A 23541-nucleotide genomic window follows, 5' to 3' on the forward strand; every position below is an offset into this window, starting at 1 on the left:
TTGCTGATTTCCTTCCTTAGAGAACATCACTGAACCAGATGAGTTTTTACAGCAATTGGTTAGATGGATATCGTGAGGCCAGATTTTTATTCCTCAGTTTTTAAACTGAATTCAAACTTCACCATCAGTTATAGTGAGTTTCAGAACCCAGGTCTCCAGAACATTAGCCTGGGGTTCTGGATTTCCTGTTCAGTGATGTTACTACTTAATCAGTACCTTCCCTCTTGCAGACTGCTATTAAATGGTGCCTTTCAGGCAATGCATTCCAAACCATAAGCTGGCAGTAAGAAACACGATTCTCTGAACGTAGAGGCTATTTTCAAATTTGGAGGCTTTGTTTTAGCAGCTTTGACGTGAGCCTTGTGGTAAAATTAGTGTGCTTTTATACACTTCACCTCTTATTGGAGCGAGAGTCTTTTAGAGAAATGAATGAAGGAAATGTCAGAGGATAATTAGTAATTAGTTACAGAAAGCACACACCTTTGTGAGATGGAAATATCAAGCATTAAGGGATACGAGAATGGCTTTCTAAAAATAGACTCTATTCAGAGAGACATGTCTTTCCAATTGTTCCCGTCGATTATTGTAAAAACAGAGGCAGCTGTCAGAAGCTAAATTCCAAGGAAAGGTTTCTGAAGTTCTGGCTTTTTCTTTTTGGAACGAGATATTGTGTGGTTCAAGTTAAAAACTGTGAAGGAAATTTTTTTTGTTATGTGGTTTAATGCCAACACTGAGGAGCTTAGATCCAAGACAGACTGATCAAAGAGAAGGCAAGAACTGTCTTCAGACTTGAGCTTATTTCTAACACTTTCCATAGAATCCCTGCAGTGTGGAAACAGGCCATTTGGCCCAACGATTCCACACCAACCCTCCAAAGAGCATCCCATCCAGACCCATCCCCATCTCACTATCCCATGCCTGTAACCCTGCATTTCCCATGGCTAACGTACCTAACCTACACATCCGTAGGCACTATGGGTAATTTAGCATGGACAATCCACTAAACTTGCAAGTCTTTGGACTATGGGAGGAAAGGGGAGAACCCGGAGGAAACCCACACAGACATGGGGAGAATGTGCAAACTCCACACAGACAGACACCCGAGGCTGTGATCCCACAAGCTGCTGGACAAAGTGCGTATATGAATGTTAGACTAGATTCATCTTCTCCATTATGCTCACTTGTCAAGATAACGGATCCTCTGGTGAGTAGCCTGAGCACTAGAAAGGGAACAACCCTTTCAATGAAGGAGAAATGTAACAAGGGTAAGATTATTCTTAAATTTAAAAAGTCACCATTGTTCCACTGAACCATGAGGCTCCTGTCTCATCAGAGAGAAGCAACTGATGGTGGTTTAGCCTGAGGGTCACCACACTACAGGTGAGGGGAGAGGTTGAGAAGGTGGGGACCTTCATGTTAACCTCAGCCAGTGCGGGGAATTGAACCCAGGCTGTTGGCATCACTCTGCATCACAAACTAACCATTCAAGCCACAATCCCCCTTGTTTAAAGATAAGCCGTAGGAAGTTATTGTTCAATGACAGCAAAGGATAACATTATTATGGAATGGATATAGGTTTACTCATTGCACTGGAAAGTTCATTTCAGATGTTTCATCACCATACTAGATAACATCTTCAGTGAGCCTCCGGATGAAGCATACAATGGTGTAGCCTGCTTTCTATTTATGTGTTTGGGTTTCCTTGGGATGATGATGTCATTTCCTGTGGTGACATCATTTCCGGTTATTTTTCTCAGGGCGTGGTAAATGGGATCCAAGTCAATGTGTTTGTTGATAGAGTTCCAGTTGGAATGCTATTCTAGGAATTCTCGTGTGTGTCTCTGGCTTGCCCTAAGATGGATGTGTTGTCCTAATTGAAATGGTGTCCTTCCTTATCTGTATGTAAGGATACTATTGAGAGTGGGTCATGTCTTTTTGTGGCTAGTTGGTGTTCATGTAACCTGGTGGCTAGTTTTCTGCCTGTTTGTCCAATGTAGTGTTTGTTACAGTTCTTGCAAGGTATTTTTTTAAATGACATTAGTTTTGCAAACTAAAGTGTAAAAGTGTAACTTATCTGTCCAACTGACTGCTGTATCTTCAGTGCTCCAGTATGTTAACCTATTAAACTGCTTGAAGTCAATGCTTTATAAGCAGTTAATCAGGTCTTGCTCAGCTTAAATGTATATTTGCTTCTGGCTGCACCTTTTCGCAGTCTGGTCAGTTCTGGTCTCCATCTTATATAATAGATACAGAGTCATTAGGGAAGATGTGAGAAAAAACAACGGATACACAAGGATGATCTTGGAAATGAAAGATTGAACTGACAATTTCAGTCAGTTGGTGCATCGAAGAGTAGGTACAGAGCATAATCACAGAAACATCGAATAGAATCCATACAGTATAGAAGCAGGCCATTCCATCCATCCCAATCCTCCACAGAGCACCCCACCCAAAGCCACGCTCCTACTCTGTCCCTGTCACCCGACGTTTCCTCATGGCCAATCCACCTAACCTGCACATCTTTGGACTGTGGGAGGAAACTGGATTAGCTACAGAGAGAATGTGCAAACTCCACACAGACAGTCACCCAAGGTTGGATTTGAACCCAGGTCCCTGGTGCTGTGAAGCAGCAGTGCTAACCAGTGAGTCACCTTGCCACCCTGAAAACTGCTGATCTAAAAATTAGAACCATATAAGAGTGGATTGCTTGGTGACACTGGGTTTGTTTTTAAGAATCAGAATGAGTTTTGAAGAATCAGAGGTGATTTGGTTGAAACATAGAAGATCCTGAGGGGACATGACTAGGAGGATGTGGAATGGATGTTTCCTCTTGTGGGAGAATCTAGAACGAAATGTCACTGTTTAAGAACAAAGTGTCACCGACTTTAAGACAGAGATGAGGAAGCTCCCAGAGAGGTGAGAGCCTTTGGGATTCCTTTCCCCATAAAGGAGTGAAATCTTTAAATAGTCTTAGGGCAGGGGTAGATAAATTCTTGATGACCAAGGGTATGAAAGATTAATGGGGATATGCAGGACAGAAGAGTTGAGGGTAAAATCATGATCTTGTCGAATGGGGCAGGAGGGTTGAAGGGCCAAGTGGCCTACTCTTGCTTCTTGTTCTTTCAGGATCCAAGTCAGGAAAAATTCCCATCCACAAAGCTCAGTGGTGGACTGGAGCTCTCTTTTGATAATGAGTGATATTAAATCAATTTTAAATGTAAGACCAATAGATTGTCGCTATCCACAAGTATTAAGGGCTATCGGGCAAAAGCAGGGCTCTCGATAGAGTTTGGAGATCAGCCATGTGAATAGACAACTCCTACCTTCCCATCTGATCTGACAATGGACAAGTTACTTAATCGAGTCGTGTCAATTAAGGGACCGTTGTTGTCCCTGGATGTCAGGGGGAGAATTCTATTGCCTTGCTTTGATGCAGTGCCATGTCATCTTGTATCTCCATAAGAGCAAACTAACATAATCAGCACCAAGCTAAATAAACAGCGACTTCAGTTGTCATCATCAAATCAGGACAAAATATGTGAGTAAATGGAGACACTGTGGATAGCATGGTAGCTCAGTGGTCAGCACTACTGCCTCATAGAGCGAGGTTTGATTTCACACTCGAAATAGGTTTTCACGTTCTCCCTGTGTTTTTATGGGTTTCCTCCGGGTGCTCCAATTTCCTACCACAGTCCAAAGATGTACAGGTCAGGTGCACAGGCTGGGAAATTGCCCTGTCCAGGTAGTCCTTCCAATAACACGATGATTGTGTTCTTGTACGAACCTTCGCTACATAAAAATGGCACTTAAAATGTTGATGATGCAGTTGCGTTATAGCCAACACCTGTTTTAAACAGCATCCCCTATTCGTCAATCGCCTTCGAGCAAATTTGCATTGACGTAACGCGTGTTACAGCAGAATGGCCTGTAGTGGTTTAGCCATGGGAAATGCAGGATTATAGAGAGGGGGAGGGTCACCAGAGAGTGAGTGTGGTCTTGATGGGCTGAATGGCCTGCGTCCACTCTGTAGGGCTGCTATGATTCACATTCGTGGGTGGGTGTGTCATGAATGGGTGGGGAACTGTATGTTCGTACTGCAGGCTTACCTGCACATTGGCTCAAATGCATAATTTAGAGACATTCCCTCAACAATCATAAGCTGACCATGTATCAATTGTTTCAATCAGCTCCTGTTACGGATATAGATCATGGCATTTATTTACATGCTGCAGTTATAGCTCCTTTATGGTCAATCTCTGGTCACTAAAACTTCTAAAAGTAATTCACTGTAACAGTGTTAATGCTACCGCAATCCTACATATGACAAAATACACAGAGATTGCAATAGTGCTATTCAAGCCCATGACAACAAAAAACCCACTAAAGTTAATTAATTTTGAACATCGGAAGTGTGTAATCGTTTCAGATTCTGTATAAATCCGAGTACAAATCATTTCTTACCTTCTAGTTGCAAAGCAGAATTATCTGTAATTCAATGCTCTCCATCCATTTGCATGAAGAATGGGTTCTGAATAAAGGTCATTGGGCCTAAAACATTAACTCTGATTTATGTTTACAGAATATGCCAGACCTGCTGAGTTTTTCTGGTAATTTTTGTTTTTGTTTCTGATTTGCAGCATCCGCAGTTAATTTTTTTTCTTGTTTACGCATATTTATGACCTGGTTCTTTGAATTACCCCTGAGTTATGATACGATTGTCTGTAGAGTCTCAAAACTTCTACATTAACAAATAATGCCCTTGATTAATTGATGATCTGGAATGTTGTTTTTGGCTCTTTCTGCCCTTCTCCAGTTGATGAACCAATTGTTTTCTGAGCAGATTGCTGACAGATGCATTTCTTCCTTGACTTTTTGGAATGCAAGCCATCCTCTTGGTCTCTTCCAGAACTTGGTTTTATTCTTGATGTTTAAATTGGCACTGCTGGCAGAACAATAATAATCAATTTGCTTCACCATCATGTTGGCTTTAGTAGTAACAGCAAGGAGGTAGTGGACAGATGGTAGTGTACTCTGGAGCACTTTGCTGTCTGCAGTAATTTGTTTCTACATTATAATGATAACTACACTTCAAAAATGCTATAAACTGATATCCAGCACAGTTGGATAAATGCAAGTTTTCCTTCTTTTCCTATATAGTCATAGAGATGTACAGCACGGAAACAGACCCTTTGGTTTGACTCGTCCATGCCGACCAGATATCCAAGATTAATCTAGTCCAATTTGCCAACTCAGCCCATATCCCTCTAAACCCTTCCTATTCACATTAATCTCATCCCATTTGCCAGCATGTAGTCCATGTGCCTCTAAACTCTTCCTATTCATACGCCCGTCCAGATGCCTTTTAAATGTTGTAATTGTACCAGCCTCTACCACTTCCTCTGGCAGCTCATTCCAAGCATGCACCACCATCTGTGTGAAAAAATTGCCCCTTAGGTCCCTTTTAAATGTTTCCCCGCTCACCTCAAACTTATGTCCTCTAGTTCTGGACTTCCCCACCCCAGGGGAAAGACCTTAACTATTCACCCTATCCATGCCCCTCATGATTTTATAAACCTCTATAATGTCACCCCTCAGCTTCTGCCACTGCAGGGAACACAGCCCCAGCCTATTCAGCCTCTCTCTATAGCTCCAAACCTCCAACCCTGGCAGCATCCTTTTCCCAACCCTTTCATGTTTTACAACATCCTCCTGACAGCAAGGAGACCAGAACTGCACAGTATTCCAAACGTGGCCTAACCAATGTCCTGTAAAGCCAGAACATGACCTCCCAACTCCTATACTTAATGCACTTACCAATTGTTACCTATGCATTAGCAATTTATGAAGAGGTGAATTCCCTGTGGGTGATAATGTGCCTCACACTGTGACAGTTCTGATGGAGAGTCATCCAGATCCAAAATGTTAGCCTGTTCTGTCTCTATGGATGCTGCTTGACCCACTGGGATTTCAAACTTTTTTTGTTTTCAGTACATTATTCAGTTTTTCACTGACTTAAAAACCTATATTCCAGACAGGGAAGGGATAGTAGGATGATTTCCTCTTCCTTCCACCTCTCAACCAACCACAGAAACATGCATTTAAAAATGAAATTTTGAACCCTTGGGTGCTGTGACTCAAAGGAACAAATACAAGACAGGTTTTCTCATTAGATTTTTTTAGAAAGAAAGAATGAACCTTTATTTCTAAACACCCGAACATATTTCCCACAGCACCTACTCACACTTGCATATGAGACATATGCACATAAGAGTGATTAGCACTTCTGCCTCATAGCACCAGGGACCCAAGTCTGATTCCAGCCTCGGGCGACTGTGTGTGTGGAGTTTGCACATCCTCCCCTTGTCTGTGTGGGTATCCTCCAGGTGCTCCGGTTTCCTTCCACAATCCAAAGATGTGCAGGTTTGGTGGATTGGCCATGCTAAATTGCCCATAGTGTTAGGTGCATTAGTCAGAGGGAAATGGGTCTGGGTGGGTTACTCTTCAGAGGGTCGGTGTGGGCCAAAAGGGCCTGTTTCCACTCTGTAGGGTATCTAATCTAATCAAATCATAAAGAAAAGGTGATGACAAAAGAAATAACATGCAATGAAGTTTTCTGAATTAAAAAAGTCCTGTAAGTTCAGCCACAAGTTGCAAACATTGCAGGCCCAATAATTCACCTGGCCAACTGAGGATTGGTGGTGATGGATACGATTGGCTTATTCCTTGCAGCGGTCGGTTTCAATGTTGCTCCAATTGACAGAAAGTTATCCCCGAGATGGTGGCAGAGTAGGGACAGTTCCACTGGGGTTTGTCAGCTCCATCCGCTCCAATTCATCCCTTTCTTCTCTTCTTTTCCTCCTCTTCCCTTGTCTTCTCTGTACTTTTTCCCTCCATTCTATAATTTATTCCTGAATCTGCAATGCAGGACTTTTCTAACTTCTCTATTTTTTCCAAGAACTATAACTGAACGAGTTGTGCCTGGGGACCTTTGTATCTAAGATGGTGCTATAAGTGGCAACTTGCACACTTCTCACTGCACCTATTTGACACAATAAAGCTAATTCATTAATCGTGATGATTTGGCTCGGTTCTTCAAATTGGTAAGTAAATAGTTAGCCCCATTTCCTTCCTGTCAGTGGATTCTGCAGAGAGTTATTCATGTGATGCAAATGATCAATTATTCCATGGCCCCCTTTTCTCCCAGACTGACTCACATGGGTTTCTGTAAAAGAAAATCTTAATAAATGCTGTTGTTAAAAAAATTCAGAAAAGATCTATAAGGCTGTTGCCAGGATTGTAGGGTTTGAGCTATAGAGAGTCTGAATAGGCTTGGTCCCTGGAACATCGGAGGTTGAGGGGTGACCTTATAGAGGTTTATAAAATCATGGAGGTGAATAGAGTGAATAGCCAAGGTCTTTTCCCCAGAGTAGGGGAATCCAAAACAAGAGGGAACAGGTTTAAGGTGAGAGGGGAAAGATTTAAAAGGGACCTAAGGGGCAAATTTTTCACGCAGAAGGTGGTGCATGTATGGAACGAGCTGTCAGAGGAAGTGGTGGGGACTGGTAAAATTTGTGTTGAAACTTTCGAGGAGAAAGTGAGGTCTGCAGATGCTGGAGGTTGTACGTATTTTGAACTGGTCCTCCTGGGAGCAGATGCGGCGGAGACGAAGGAATTGGGAGAATGGGATGGCGTTTTTACAGGGGGACTGGTAAAATTACAACATTTGGATGGGAAATGAATAGGAAAGGTTTAGAGGGATAAGAGCCAAATGGGACTAGATTAATTTCAGATATCTAGTCAGTATGGATGAGTTGAACTGAAGGGTCTGTTTCGGTGCTGTGTATCTCTATGACTTGAAATGGCTCTCATCAAAAGTTGACCATAATTATTGGTGTTTCCATTGTCTAATGCAAGGTCATCATGTTAGGATAAGAGATAGCAGATTTAGCGATGAGGAGAAGTTACACCTCTTAAAGGGTTGTGAATCTGTGGAATGCACTACCCAGGGTGTGGCAGATGCTGGGATATTGAATAAATTTAAGGAGGAGATAGACTTTTTTTAAATTAGTAATGGGCTCAGGGGTCATGAGGAGAGGGTAGGAAAGTGGTGTTGAGGCCGAGATGAGATCAGCCATGATTGTGTCAAATATTAAAGCAGTCTAAAGCATCACAGCAAGTCAGGCAGCATCCCTGGAGAGAGCAGGTTAGTGTTTTTCATCAGAGCTGTGATGAGGAGTCATCCAGACTTGAAACATTAACCTGTTCTCTCTCTCCAGGAATGTTGCCTGACCCACTGTGATATCCAGCATTTTTTTTCTTTTCAGTCACGATTCCAGCATCTGCAGAAATTTGCTCCTCCAAGTTCTTATGTTGTAATGTTCCAATAATGTGAGCATTGAGACACATGGAGTTTGAACCTAGACTATTGCAGCATGGTGGCTCAGTGGTTAGCACTGCACCCACACAGTACCAGGGACCTGGTTCGATTCCAGCCTCAGGTAACTGTCTGTGTAGAGCTTGTACGTTCTTGGATTAGATTCCCCACAGTGTGGAAACAGGCCCTTCGGCCCATCCAGTCCACACTGACCCTCCGAAGAGTAGCCCACCCAGACCCATTTTCCTCTGACTAATGCACCTGACACTATGGGCAATTTAGCACGGCCAATTCACCTGACCCGCACATCTTTGTGACTGTGGGAGGAAACCGGAGGAAACCCACGCAGACACGGGGAGAATGTGCACACTTCACACAGACAGTTGCCCGAGGCTGGAATTGAACCTGGGACCCTGGTGCTGTGAGGCAGCAGTGCTAACCACTGAGTTCTTCTCTTGTCTGTGTGGGTTTCCGCTGGGTGTTCTGGGGTTTCCTCCCACAGTTCAAAGATGTGCAGGTTAGGTGGATTGACTACACTAAATTGCCTTTTAGGAAATTCAGCCTCTCATCTGACCACAAAGCGAGACACCCCGGTACCGATGGGTCAGACAGAGCATTACCCTCGCAGATGAAAGGGTGTGAAAGCACACGCCAGCCGAAACCAGCCGTGTGCGCGAGCTCAGAGGAGAGAGTGGGAGCTCCACCACTAAATTGCCCATAGTGTGCAGAGATGTGTAGGTTAGGTGAATTGGCTACACTAAGTTGCCCATAGTGTGCAGAGATGTGTAGGTTAGATGGATTGGCTACACTAAATTGCCCATAGTGTGCAGAGATGTGTAGGTTAGGTGCATTATTCAGGGGAAATGTAGAGTAAGAGGGTAGGTGAACGGGTCTAGGTGGGTTATTCTTGAGAGGGTAGGTGTGGCCTGATTCCACACTGTAGGGGTTCTATTGCATCTCCTTGTGATAGAACAGCTTTTCCTCATGTCCATGTTTTGGAATTTCATTCTGTGGCCACCGACATCATTGTGCCATGTGGACCTTTGGTACAATGGCAGCCAATAAATCCATGGGTGACATTGTCTTGTTGCATTTTTAACATTTTCTCTCAATGTTTCAAAAGGTAATTTATAATTTAATGTCCAACCAGATCAGCAAGTTCATTCCTGCCTCAGGGAGATTGCTATACATCGACCTTAGAACTGTATGACTTTAAATAATACTGATCGTGCTAATGTTGATTGTGACTAGAGCAAGTCCTGTGCGATGTAACTTTTGTACCTCTTTCTAAATGTTTTTCATCCTATGATCTGTATGTCCTTGCTTATTATGACCAGCCTGTACTGCTTGTAAACAAAGCTTTTCACTGTACTTAGGTACGCATGGCAATAATAAATCAAATGAAATCAAATCAAATATTTTTTATTCTGCTTAGATAAAAGCAAAATACTGCAGATGCTGGAAATCAGGAACAAGCACAAAGAATGCCGGAGAAGGTCTTGATCATTTTCCATGTTATTTTTAACTCAAGAAATGTTCACAGATAAACCTGTCTGGATGAGACACCTATCAGTGACTTCCTATCTACAATCAATTTGTCAACAGTTCTGTTTAGAAGGAATCAAATAACAAAAGTTACTCAGCCAGATTATTTGGAAAAAAACCCCACAAAAGTGCTGGGACCCTTCCTGTTCTGAGGAAGGGTCACTGGACCCGAAAACATTAACTCTGATTTCTCTCCGCAGATGTTGCCAGACTTGCTGAGCTTTTCCAGGAATTTCTGTTTGTGTTTCTGGACAAACTCAATGGGTCAGGCAGCATCTGTTGACAGGGAAGCAATTAATGCTTTGAGTCTGAGATGTCTCTTTATTGGAACTTAAGTTGAGACCCCAGCTTTCTCACTATATTTTTCAGTTATTAAAATGTGAACAAATTGATTTCCTACAGGGACAAACATTAAGCAATCAATGATAGTGAGTTTGCTTTAGTTACTCAGCAGAACTGTGGCAGTTAAGAGAAGGCTATTCCTGGCAAGGAATTAATATTTACAGGGAGTTCACAAGAGCATGCTAATGTTAACTGGAAACATTTGAAAGTAAGTTAATATTTGAAGGTGTATTCTAGACAGGTGTTAATATTTAGAGGAAGTTCTGGAGAATTTGAGAATATTTACAACTGGTTTTTGGGAGTATATGTTTGCAGTAAAGACTAATATTGGTCAGTACCCTGGGATTAGTACCTCAATTTTGCAAAATCATTCCATGAAACCTTTCTTGCCCGCCTCAGAATATAAGTAGGGCCCCAATGTAAAGTTTTATCTGAAAGATGGCACCTCTGATAATGCAGCACTTCTTTGGTCCTGCACTGGATTGGGTCTTGAACCCTCTAACTCAGTAGCAAATATTCAGCACAATGAATTCCAGTTAACACTATAATCCTTTCAGCTTTGTCAATCTGCTTTACTACACAGAGACTTCTTCCATTTCCCTGTCAGAGAACTCCGAAACAGTCACTCCTTCATTAATACAATGCAATTTATAGCAACTACTTTATCTATGGCGCTGCATTATATTTTGAGTTTGGAAAGTTCAGTTGGATTGTAATGTGGAGTAGCACAAACAGCAATGGGTTCAATTCCCGCACTGGCTGAGGTTACTATGAAAGATTCCCCTTTTCAACTTCTCTCTTGTCTGAGACATAACCTCAGGTTAACAACTACCAGTCGTTTCTCTCGAATAAATAAAGGAAAGACCCTTTAGAACAGAGATAAGGAGAAACTCCTTCAGCCAGAGAATGGTGAATCTATGGAATTCACTGCCACAGAAGGCTGTGGAGGCCAGGTCATTAAGATAGGTAGAAGGATAGGTTCTAGATTGTCAAGGAGATCAAGGGTCACAGGTAGAAAGCAGGAGAATGGGGTTGAGAGACTTATCAGGGAGGAGAAAGTGAGGACTGCAGATGCTGGAGATCAGAGTCGAGAATGTGGTGCTGGAAAAGCACAGCAAGTCAGGCAATATCCAAGGAGCAGGAGAATCGACTTTTTGGTCATAAGCCCCTCATCACACCTGGCCTGCTGTGCTTTTCCAGAACCACACTCTCGACTAGAAACTCATCAGCCATGATTGAATGGCCGAGCAGACTCGATGGGCTGAATGGCCTAATTTCTGCTCCTATGTCTTATCGTCTTATGAGCGAGCAGCCCAATAGTCCAGTAAGACTACAGTGACCTTACTTTTAATATAATAAAACATCAAAGACATTTCACAGGTGCATGAGCAAAGTCCAATCCTGAGCCATTTACTGAGAAATTAAGTCAGATGACCAATAGTTTGATTGAAGAGATAGGTTTTAACGAGTATTTTGAAGATGGAGAGGTGGAGAGAGGGGACTCCAGAGCTTTGGACCCAAGCAGCTAACGGTGTGGCTGACCATGGTGGAATGATTAAAACAGGGATTTCACAACAGTCAGAAACAGAGGAGCACAGAGATTTCAAAGCCCCATCACCAACAAACTGGGCCTTCATTAGATGTGAACAGAAACTGGACATAGGACCCAAACAAATGCTGTACTCTTGCAATATCTACTTCACGACACACAGTGCCATTTTCCAATAGTCTTATGTTGGCCCAGATGGAAAGAATAAAGACAAGAACAGGGTCTAGGTGAAGAGAACCCTGTCTCCTGCTCTGTTATCACCCTGTCTCAAGTGTCCCTTTCTTTCCAGTTGATGTCCCATTCATATTGTGACCTTATGCACCCCTTCGAACAATTCGCTCTGATTACTATATAAACGCTGCAGTGTCGGATTTAAATAGGGTCTTCTCTCAGCTCTGTAGGACTTGGAGTGATGCAAGATTGAGAAGTGTGTGGTCCAAACCCAGTGAAACCACTAACCTATGAACCAAATGGCTTGTGCAAGAAAATAACCTTTCATCGACAACTGAATACAAGGTGCACCATCAATTACAACAAAGCCCTTGTGGCTGACTTTAACCACGGAATAACTGATTGAAATAAAAATATATAAACAGTTGTTAAAACAAATTGATGGGTAATGGAAATGACTGAATGACGTAAATGTGACAGGGTAATTTACTCCTATTAGGGATGGTTTTGATTGTTTGTAATCGGTATGTTTGCACTAAGTTAGCCAAAATAGTTCTGATTGTTTGAAGACTGCAATTCCTTTCCATTTATAGGCAATCATGACGAGCATTTTTACGGCACCTCTTCCTTGCAGGACTTTCAGAGTACAAAAACAGCGGAGTTTATTGCTAGGGGGATTATACATAAAAGCAAGTGTTGCGACAGCATTATGATCAGCCTCTGACGTAAGCTGTAACCTCAGTTGTCATGAGAGAGAACGATTGTGGGAAAAATGGATCTAAAGAGCTTACAACAGAAATATCCGCTGCAAATTCCCGATGTAGGGTAAAGTTGCCATAGCCTTACTGGGCGTAGGGCAGACTGGTGGCGGCTTGACCTGGAGGACACCATACCTCAAGCAACAGGGAGAGACTGAGAAGGAGACACCTTTATAGCAACCTCAGTTGGTGTGAGAATTGAACCCACATTGTTAGCATTACTCTACATTAAAAATTCTTCATTGCTAGAGGGATGGAGTTTAAAAACAGGGAGGTTATGCTGCAGTTGTATAGGCGAAGTCACACCTGGAGTACTGCGTAGTTTTACTCTCTTTACTTGGCAAAGGATGTAGTGGCATTGGAGGGGGTGCAGAGGAGAGGGAATATGAGCCAAATGCTTGCAAATGGGACCAGATTGAGGGGATGCAGAGGTTCACTAGATTGATTCTGGCGTTGAGAGCGTTGGCTTTTGATCTGAACAGCCGAACCCAATCTGCTGGAAGAATAATTATGAACAGTATAGTAAAACATGGCATGTTTGAGAAAGGCAACAAAGTTGATGAGCCTCTGTGACCAGCAATAGGGTTAAGTGGAGCAAGCAGCAGTGAGGAAAACTAGAGAATAAAATGATGCCTTTGTATAGTCACTCCATCCTGTGTACACCAATGCATGTCACACTAGTGTGCACCATCTACACTGCAGAAGGCTCCTTAGGCAGCACCTTCCAAACGCACAACCTGTGCCTTTAGAGGGACAACCTACACTTCCAAATAAACCTGTTGGACTATAACCTGGTGATTTTTAACTAAGAGGGACAAGGGCAGCAGATACATGGGAACACCACTCGCTGCAAGTTCCCTTCTAAGCCACTCACCATTCTAATTTGAAAAATTATCGCCATTCCTCCAGTGTCACCAGGTCAAAATCCTGGAACTCCCTCCACCACAGCCCTATGAATGTACCTGCACCAAATGGACTTCAGTGGCTCAAAAATGCCTCTGCCAGCTCAGTTGGCTGAAAGGCTGGCTTGGAACGCAACATGATGTCAAGAGCATGGGTTCAATTCTTTCACGTAGAGGGCAAATAGTCAAGGTCTTTTCCACAAGATAGGGGAGTCCAAAACTAGAGAGCATAAGTTTAAGGTGAGAGGGGAAAGATATAAGATGGACCTAAGGGGCAATCTTTTCACACAGAGGATGGCGCATGTATGGAATGAGCTGCCAGAGGAAGTGGTGGAGGCTGATACAATTAAAGCATTTAAAACACATCTGGCTGGGTATATGAATAGTTAGGGTTTAGAGGATATGGGCCAAGTGCTGGCAAATGGGACTAGATTAATTTAGGATATCTGGTCAGCATGGATGGATTGGACTGAAGGGTCTGTTTCTGTGTTGTACATGTATGACACTGAATGACTCCTGCATTGGTTGATGTTACCTTCTCAACTTTGTCAGAAGTGTATTGAGCCACGGGTTAAATTCACTACCAGACATCTAACTGATGACAGAGTGGAACTGTGACTTTACCTACCATTGCAGCAGTTTTAAACAATTTGAATTGATAAAAGCTAAACTTAGAAAAACTGTAGCTATTTATTTACCCATTCATAACTACAAGTTTGCAATGAAATCAATTTGGCTAACCTGTAGAAGAATATTTGTAAAGAGATGAGAGGATGCAGTATCTAATGAAGAATCTCACCCATCCCATGAAAGGCACGTAAACAATAATTTGTTTTATATTTAGCCTCTGCAGGATTCTGAAAAATTGGGATTTGATCCAAGGCTGAACTTTCTGTAAGAGATATGAGAAAGAAGGCAAACTTTGAAACCAAAAAGATCATGGGCTCATTGTTACTTGATTCTTATACAGTCTGTAATTTATGTAAAATTACTGTTTTAAAACAGCCGGCCTGAAATAATCTAGATCTCAAAATCTATGACTTTAGATGCATTACAGAAAGATGATGTTTCCTTTTCCTGTCCAACTTTCTCCCATTTCCAGAGCACCCTGACACAGTGCCAAATGGACCATTCTTTGTCTGTGAATTCAGTGATTCAGCCTTCATCCAGGCAATGTCTAATCTGTCCTCTCATGTACTTTATAGTTCCAGGTGGAGGAGAATGTTGGCACTTCTCTCTGCTTTATGTTGCAGAGCTCTCTCTCTCTCTCTCTCCACCTCCAAACCATCTGAGGTGCTGCTTTGTCATCCTGTGTTTGTGGTGGGAGGGAGCTGAGCCTGTTGTCTTGTTCCTTACCCTGGTTGCACACAGCAGGACACAGTTGCCACTCGCTCTAACCAGAGCCCCTTATTAAATTACCTGCGGATACAGAGTCATTCAGGACACTGTTCCAACTCTCAAGTTTCTGAAAATGCGTCATCCGGAGGCTGGCTTGTCCTATAAATCTGGAGAGTTTTTTTTCTCCACATGATGTGTAAAATCGGGAACTCCATGCATCCAGCCTGCTCCCCGCTTTTCTGAGATTCCTTTCAGATGAGGATAATTCTGCAGAGCCTTTTGCGTGCGACAGTAAGTCTAACTCTCACTTTTACCTCGCTATCCTTCTTCAGGGCATTATCTGATTGTTTTTCCTTTAAGGGGTTATTACCTTACAGCTTAACAGAAATGTACACCAGAGAAAGAGGGCATTCAGCCCATCCTGGCTGTGACATCCACTAGCCACCTCATCCCACTTGGCTCCTTACCCTTGTAGCTTTTTCTTCGTTAAATATCCCTGGACCTTTTTTCTTTTCGCCCAAAAGTTTATTGCCTCCACCAACCTTTCAAACAGCTCCCTGCCATCCTCAAATCTTACAGTCTAAATCCGTGTGTGATATCAGGGAAGCCAAGAGTCTGATAATGGGGATTGCACTTTCTAAAATACAATCCTTGTTGTAAAAGCTGGTGGATCCTCATAGATCTGCCGAGACGGTGCAGTTCTTTCAATGAACACGCCCCGTGGTCCAGGATAATCGGTACAACCCAAGTTAGGAAGTTTCCGATGCTCCGTGGGCACTGCCCGAAGGTGGACCCTCTCACCCAGACCCTACTCCCTCAGTCTGAAGTCGTCCTTACCTGATTGGCTGGCCAGGAAATGATGGAAAAGTTCAAATCGACTCATAACTCCTGCGTAACTGTGGAATTTAGTCCCCTTAGCAGATGCGTTTCCTTCCTTTAAGTTTTTTTTCCGCTTGAGAATTGGTGTCTAGTTTATGCAAAGCTGCGAGAAAGGGAATTAAAGGGGAGATTATGACGATCAGAGGACAGGGACTGTTTGCCCCATGGAATCCCTACTGTGCAGAAAGATGTCTTTAGGACCATCTATATCAACACCCCCAAAGAGCACCCCAGCCAGATCCTCCCATGCTTTTACCTGGCACTTGCCATGGCTAACCCACCTAGCCTATACGTCCCTGCACGCTCTGGCTAATTTAGCATGACCACACCACCCTAACCTGCACATCTTTGGACTGTGGGAGGAAACTGGAGCACCCAGAGGAAACTCATGCTGACACAGAGAGAACATGCAAACTCCATACAGTCTGCCAAGGGTGGAATCAAACCCACGTCCCTGGTGCTGTGAGGCCACAGTGCTAATTACTGAATCACTGCGCTGTCCACCTGGATGATGCTTCCAATGAGTTTCATGAGCAGCAAAAGATTATTCAAACTGCCTATTAAATTATCTTACTTTTCTTTGCCTTCACCACCCTTATGAAGAAGGCTATGAGCTGGTAACTAGCTCAGTTGGTAGAGCTCTCACCTTTGAACTCCAATGCTAGTGAGAATAAGCACAAAGTAAAGGTTAGCATTGCAGTGTAGTATTGAGGCTATTCTGGATGAGAGGCTATTCTGTGAGGCGCTGCCTCACAGCGCCTGAGGCCCGGGTTCAATTCCCACCTCAGGCGACTGACTGTGTGGAGTTTGCACGTTCTCCCCGTGTCTGCGTGGGTTTCCTCCGGGTGCTCCGGTTTCCTCCCACGGTCCAAAGATGTGCAGGTCGGGTGAATTGGCCATGCTAAATTGCCCGTAGTGTTAGGTAAGGGGTAAATGTAGGGGTATGGGTGGGTTGCGCTTCGGCGGGTCGGTGTGGACTTGTTGGGCTGAAGGGCCTGTTTCCACACTGTAATGTAATGTAATCTAATCTAATCTAAAAAAACATGTACAAACAGATCTTAAACCGAGGCCTTGCCTGCTCTCCCTGGTAGGTGTACAAGATTCCATAGCATTATCTTCAAGAAGAGAAATTGTACTCAATATTTATTTCTCAGTCAACATGGCAAATGTTTGAACTTTCAACTTATATTTCATTATTTTTCTACTTAAAACTAAGAAGATCTGCAAATTTAACCTTATTTTGTATGTTTTACACTATACGATAATTACTGCAACGTTTAACTTTTAACTTTGTTCTTCCTTGTACCTGCAATGGTGGCTTGTGTGGGACATTATACATTTTTCACCAGACTCCTGTACCTTGAGTACATGTTACAATAGAATCTAAATCAAATCAATCGATCAATCAAACAGATGAGACAAAAAACAGAAATTGTTGAAAAAGCTCAGCAGGTCTGGCAGCATCTGTGGAGAGAAATTAACATTTCGGCCGAGTGATCCTTCCTTCTAAGGAACTGAGGAAGGGTCTGCGTTCTGAGGAAGGGTCGCTGGACCCGAAAAATTAACTCTTGCTTTCTCTCCACAGATGCTGCCAGACCTGCTGAGCTTTTGTGACAATTCCTACTTTTATCTCTGATTTACAGCTGCCGCAGTTCAATTGGTTTTTAATCAAACAGATGATGTGGTAATTATATTGTTGTTTTGGGTGGTCCTCCTGTCTATAAGTTGGCAGACTCTGTTTCCCATCTTACAACACCTCAGAAATAGTTTGTTTTGGCTGTGTAGTTGTGTTGGATGTCCTGAGGTTGTGAAAGGTGCTGCATTAATATAAATAATTGCTTCCTTTTTTACCCAAATATCTCAACAATCAAATGTAATAAATATTTTGAACCAGTGGGTGGATCTCTCCAGATATTGCTGTGTGTAATCAGGTAATTTTAGCCTTGTGTGTTATTTGTGTACACAGCACACAAATATAAGGAAATCATAATGCAGTCAGTGAGCAGTTTATGTGCTCAAAGGTACCCTGCCAGTGTAAAAGATTGTTTGACCTTTACATTGTAAGGATTCTGTGGTGCGTAGAACATTCATAGAGTTCAGGTATAACAGGGAAGCTCCCGCGCTCATTCGTTCACATGTTGAAGTCCACATTCTGTATAAGGTTCCAAAGAAGCTGGACTCAAAAATTTAACTCTGTTTCTCTCTCCACAGATGCTGCCAGACTTGCTGAGTTTCTCCTGCATGTTCCATTATTATTTCAGCTTTCTGGCATCTGCAGTATTTTATGTTTATTCCACATACCGTCTTCCTCTCTGACATCACTTCCCAGGAACTCCAAAATGTAGAATTCCGTACTTCCTCCAGTGTGTCTCTCGTCCTGGATATGGTGAAATACCAGGGAAAGGGGCTGGCCAAACCAACAAAACCTCCCCCCTTCCAACCAGCTATCCCATCAAACCGACTGTACGCTGTCCATTTGAAGACTCAGTCTCCTAGTGGGTTTAGTTATGACTATCTCTTGAAGGCAACAACACCAACATTGTCTGAACTCTATGAATGCTCTACGCACCACAGAATCCTTACAATGTGAAGCAGGCCATTTGGCCCATCAGATCGACACTGACCTTCCAGAGAGCATCCCCACATAGACCCAACCCCCTTGTAACCCTGCATTTCCTACAACTAACCCATCCAGTCTGCCCATCTTTAGATCACATGAGGAAACCCACACAGACGTAGGGAGAATGTGTAAACTCCACAGAGACAGTCGCCTGAGGGTAGAATCAAACCCATGTCCCTAGTGCTGTGAGGCAGCAATTCTAACCACCATGCCATCACAGAGACAAATAATACATCACCTCCCTTCATATAGATCACTAAGTCAAAACCTGGCACTATTAGGTAGAGCTCTGAGGGCCAAAGGCATCAAAAGGTATGGGGACAATGTGGGAGTAGGGGCTGAACAGGATAATAGCCATAATCCTATTCAGTCCTCAAGGGTCCATTTGCTTGATCTTGCTGCTATTTTCTATGTTTCCTATGCTCCTGACTCCCTTAGTGACAGCCTTGTCAGTGTTAGCCACATCAACTGGACTGATATGATTCAACAAGGTGGATCACCTCCTCAAGGACAATGAGGCCCAGCTGGTCTAGCCAGGGACACTGTCCAATTTTTTAAAACATCTCTAAACAGACAAGTTTTGACCAGCAACTTTCAGAATACATTCAACGTTTTAACACCACATTCAGCTGTTGTTATAGAAGACAATGGCTTCAGGAACATAAATAGAAACTCAATGAACGGCAACTAGATAAATGCGAGGTGCTGCATTTTGGAAAAGCAAATCAGAGTAGGACTTATTCACTTAATGATAAGGTCCTGGAGAGTGTTGCTGAACAAAGAGACCTTGGAGAGCAGGTTTCATAGTTCCTTGAAAGTAGAGTTGCAGATAGATAGTGAAAAAGGTGTTTGGTATGCTTTCCTTTATTGGTCAGTGCATTGAGTCCAGGAGTTGGGAGATCATGTTGTAGCTGTACAGGACATTGGTTAGGCCACTTTTGGTATATTGTGTGCAATTCTGGTCTCTCTCTTTTAGGAAGGATGTTGTTAAACTTGAAAGGGTTCAGAAAAGATTTACAAGGATGTTGCCAGGGTTGGAGGGTTTGAGCTATAGGGAGAGGTTGAACAGGCTAGGGCTGTTTTCTCTGGAGCGTCAGAGGCTGAGGGGTGACCTCACAGAGGTTTATAAAATCATGAAGGGCATGGATAGGGTAAATAAACAAGGTCTTTTCCCTTCGGGTGGAGGAGTCCAGAACTCGAGGGCATAGGTTTAGGGGGTGAGGGGAAAGATATAAAAGAGACCTAAGGGGCTCAGAGGGTGGTACGTGTATGGAATGAGCTGCCAGAGGAAGTGGTGGAGGCTGGTACAATTGCAATATTTAAAAGGCATCGGGATGGTTATATGAATAGGAAGGGTTTGGAGGGATATGGGCCAAGTGCTGGCAAATGGGATGAGATTAGGTTGGGATATCTGGTCGGCAAGGACAAGTTGGACTGAAGGGTCTGTTTCTGTGCTGTACACCTCTATGACTCTGACTCAATGATCTCCTCACAAAAATTATCTGATTTCCAGTGACATTTGCAGCATGCTTACTGTCCATCCCTAATAGAGAAAGTCTTAGAGATGAACACAGAAACAAACCCTCCAGTCCAACTTGCTCATGCCAACCAGATATCCTAAATTAATCTAGTACCATTTTCTTAAATATCTCCATATTTAAGAAAGGATATATCAGCATAGGGAGGAATTCAAAAGAGATTCACTAGACTGATTCCTGGGATGAAGAGGGTGATTTATCAAGAATGGCTAAACTGGTTCGACCTTTATTCATTAGCATTTAGAAGAATGAGCGGTGATCTTATTGAAACATAGAAGATTCTGAGGGGGGTGTTGGGATAGATATTAGTCAGGGACATGAAACTATGGGATGTAGCTACACAATGTGCGGGCACTCAGTTAGCACAAAGATACAAAGAATTGTCTCCTCCCAGGTGTCACTGAATATCCGCAGAGTTGAGAAATTACATTCTGTATGGAAATAGATGGATAAGAAAATTCCAGGCAACTTTTCCGAAAGATCAGAAGAAAGACCTCAGCCAGTCATTGGAATTTTAGGAATAGGAGCAGAGTAGGACATTCAGCCCCTCTATTGTGCTCTGCTAGCCAAAACGATTACGGTTGATCTGATTAACTCAACTGTCTCTCTTGTCTCCCCTCCACGTTTGAGTCCCATGTCAATCCAAAATCTGACCGCCTCCTCTATGAATATATTCAATGACTTAGCCTCCACTTCTGCCCAGAGGGAAATAATTCTGAAGATTAGATTAGGTTCTCTACAGCATGGATACAGCCTGTTTGGCCCAACAAGTCCACACCAACTCTCTGAAGGATAACCCGCCCAGACCCATTTCATTCTGAATAATGCACCGAACACTATGTGCAATTTAGCATGGCCAATTCACCTGGCCTGCGATTCACCTGGCCTGCAATTCACCTGGCGTGCAACTCACCTGGCCTGCAACTCACCTGGCCTGCAACTCACCTGGCCTGCAATTCACCTGGCGTGCAACTCACCTGGCCTGCAACTCACCTGGCCTGCAATTCACCTGGCCTGCAATTCACCTGGCGTGCAATTCACCTGGCCTGCAACTCACCTGGCCTGCAACTCACCTGGCCTGCAATTCACCTGGCCTGCAACTCACCTGGCCTGCAACTCACCTGGCCTGCAATTCACCTGAACGCAACTCACCTGGCCTGCAATTCACCTGGCCTGCAACTCACCTGGCCTGCACATCTTTTGGGCTGTGGGAGGAAACTGGAGCAAACCCATGCAGACACAGGGAGAATGTGCAAACTACACACAGACAGTTGCCCGAGGCTGAAATTGAACCCAGGTCCCTAGCACTGTGAGACAGCAGTGCTAACCACTGAACCACCAAACCACCGTGCCACCTCTAATTAACTAGTAACCACTGGAAGACAAGAAATTCCTCCTCATCTTTGTCTTAAAAGGGAGGTCCCTTATTTTGAAAGGCTACAAGAACGGATTTGCAAGAGATGAATAAAGCACAGGGTTATCCGATGTACCAACAACACACAGCCCATAAAATCCCTGCTTTTGTTTTGACAGCTAATGCAGCAACAGCGAGGGTTGACTCACATCCAATACATTAATTAATAACCCTGCAATGACATTTCTCTTTAATGCTGGCCAGAATTGCTAATTGCATTGGAATAGCTCGTCAGTGAAGCATTCAGGAGAAAACTCAAAGTGGAGCAACCTTTGATTTCGAGTGAGGAGATAACACATTCAGAGAGATGAATCGAGTTGACATGAAAGACAATTGGTGCAGCTGATGATGTGGCCCAACACATGATGTGCAGGTGTAACATTTGCTCATCTTATTATTGCGTATCAGAAACGTTTGAACATCCTGCCACAGATTCAGATTGACACCCATCCCCACATTTAACACTTTAAGTGCCAGTGTCGCTTTTCCTTTCAAGATAGAAAATAGTAAAGATTCAAATAATACCAGAGCAAGTTTTGCATTTATGTAGCCCGAAAAGTGTGGCGCTGGAAAAGCACAGCAGGTCAGGCAGCATCTGAGGAGAATCGACTTTTTGGGCATCAGCCCTTCATCAGGAAGTTTTCCTGCTCCTAGGATGCTGCCTGACCTGATGTGCTTTTCCAGCGCCACACTTTTTGACCCTGATCTCCAGTCCTCACTTTCTCGTAGTCGCATTTATTTAGCACCTCTCAAGATCAAGCACTTTTCGAGCTTTTGCAGTGCCGTCACTGTCCTACTGTAGGAACCACGACACCTGATATGCACATAGCAAGTTTCCAGCTGTCAATCAACAGGGAGGTTGCTGCCTGTGGGACAAATGTATGCTCAGACTCAAAAATTGCTGGAGAAACTGGAGTTAACATTTCCACTGACCTTTCAATCTGGACTCACAATGTTAACTCAGCTTTCTTTTTGCAGGTGCTGCAAGGCTTGCAGAGTTTCTCCAGCAATTTCTGCTTTTGTTTCATGGAAGCCCTACAGTGTGGAAGCAGGCCATTCTGCCCATCAAGCCCACACTGTTTCTTTGAAGAGCATCCCACCCCCTACCCTATCCCTGCATTTCCCATCTACACATCCCCAGACACTACGGGCAATTTAGCATGGTCCCTCCACCGAACTGCACACGTGGGAAGAAACCAGAGCAAACCCGTGCAGACACGGGGAGAATGTGCAAACTCCACACAGACAGTCACCTGAGGTGGGAATCAAACCTGGGACCCTGGCGCTGTGAGGCAGCAGATGCTAACCACTGAGCCACCACACTTCAGACCTTTAGCATCCACAGTTCTTTCTTTGAATCGCCTGAGCTCCCTGGCTTTTGTTTACATAGCGCCAATGGATTTTTTACAGCTGACCTGAAAGGATAGACTGTGTGCCTTGGATTAACATTTGTTCCAAAGGGCATATCTTCAGACAGGGTCTCTAACCGTGATCCTACTCATCTGATTTAGATTAGATTACTTACAGTGTGGAAACAGGCCCTTCGGCCCAACAAGTCCACACCGACCCGCCGAAGCGTAACCCACCCATACCCCTACATTTACCCCTTTACCTAACACTACGGGCAATTTAGCATGGCCAATTCACCTGACTTGCACAGCTTTGGACTGTGGGAGGAAACCGGAGCCCCCGGAGGAAACCCACGCAGACACAGGGAGAATGTGCAAACTCCACACAGTCAGTCGCCTGAGTCGGGAATTGAACCCGGGTCTCTGGCGCTGCGAGGCAGCAGTGCTAACCACTGAGCCACCGTGCCGCCCACGAGGAGACGAAGCTAGCCACAGCACCATGTTCACACTTTATCAGACCCCCTTCCTGCCTATTTTTAATCACTGCCTCTTTTCTCATATTTCCCTGGATAACGAGATTGACTCCAGATATCAGGGGTTTGTCTATAGAAGAGAGATTAAGCAGGTTAGGTCTGTACCCTCTGGAGGTTAAAAGAATGAGAGGAGATCTAATTGAGGTATGTGAGACACTCGTGGGGATTGAATTGAATTTATTATCACGTGTACCAAGGCACAGTGAAAAGCTTTGTCTTGTGAGCAATA

The 23541-nt window shown here is 43.6% G+C and overlaps 1 protein-coding gene across 5 annotated transcripts in view; it reads left to right on the forward strand.

The window, feature by feature from the left end:
- LOC122542483 (synaptotagmin-4-like) overlaps positions 1 to 23541 on the forward strand; it is a 61289-nt gene that overhangs the window by 3341 nt on the left and 34407 nt on the right. For 2 of the 5 annotated variants that reach the window (XM_043680243.1, XM_043680247.1), the window contains exon 1: positions 14909 to 15270. The exons of 2 other annotated variants lie outside the window; for them this stretch is intronic. Coding sequence is in view for 1 of the 3 variants with exons in the window: in XM_043680247.1 (XP_043536182.1) it covers position 15270 (1 nt within the window). In the remaining 2 variants the exon portion in view is untranslated. Of the gene's footprint in view, positions 1 to 14908; positions 15271 to 23541 lie in introns of those variants that run through there. One more of the 5 variants, XM_043680248.1, reaches the window with a different exon arrangement.

The sequence above is a fragment of the Chiloscyllium plagiosum genome, chromosome 40, assembly GCF_004010195.1.
Source record: "Chiloscyllium plagiosum isolate BGI_BamShark_2017 chromosome 40, ASM401019v2, whole genome shotgun sequence".
In the NCBI taxonomy this organism is placed as follows: domain Eukaryota; kingdom Metazoa; phylum Chordata; class Chondrichthyes; order Orectolobiformes; family Hemiscylliidae; genus Chiloscyllium; species Chiloscyllium plagiosum.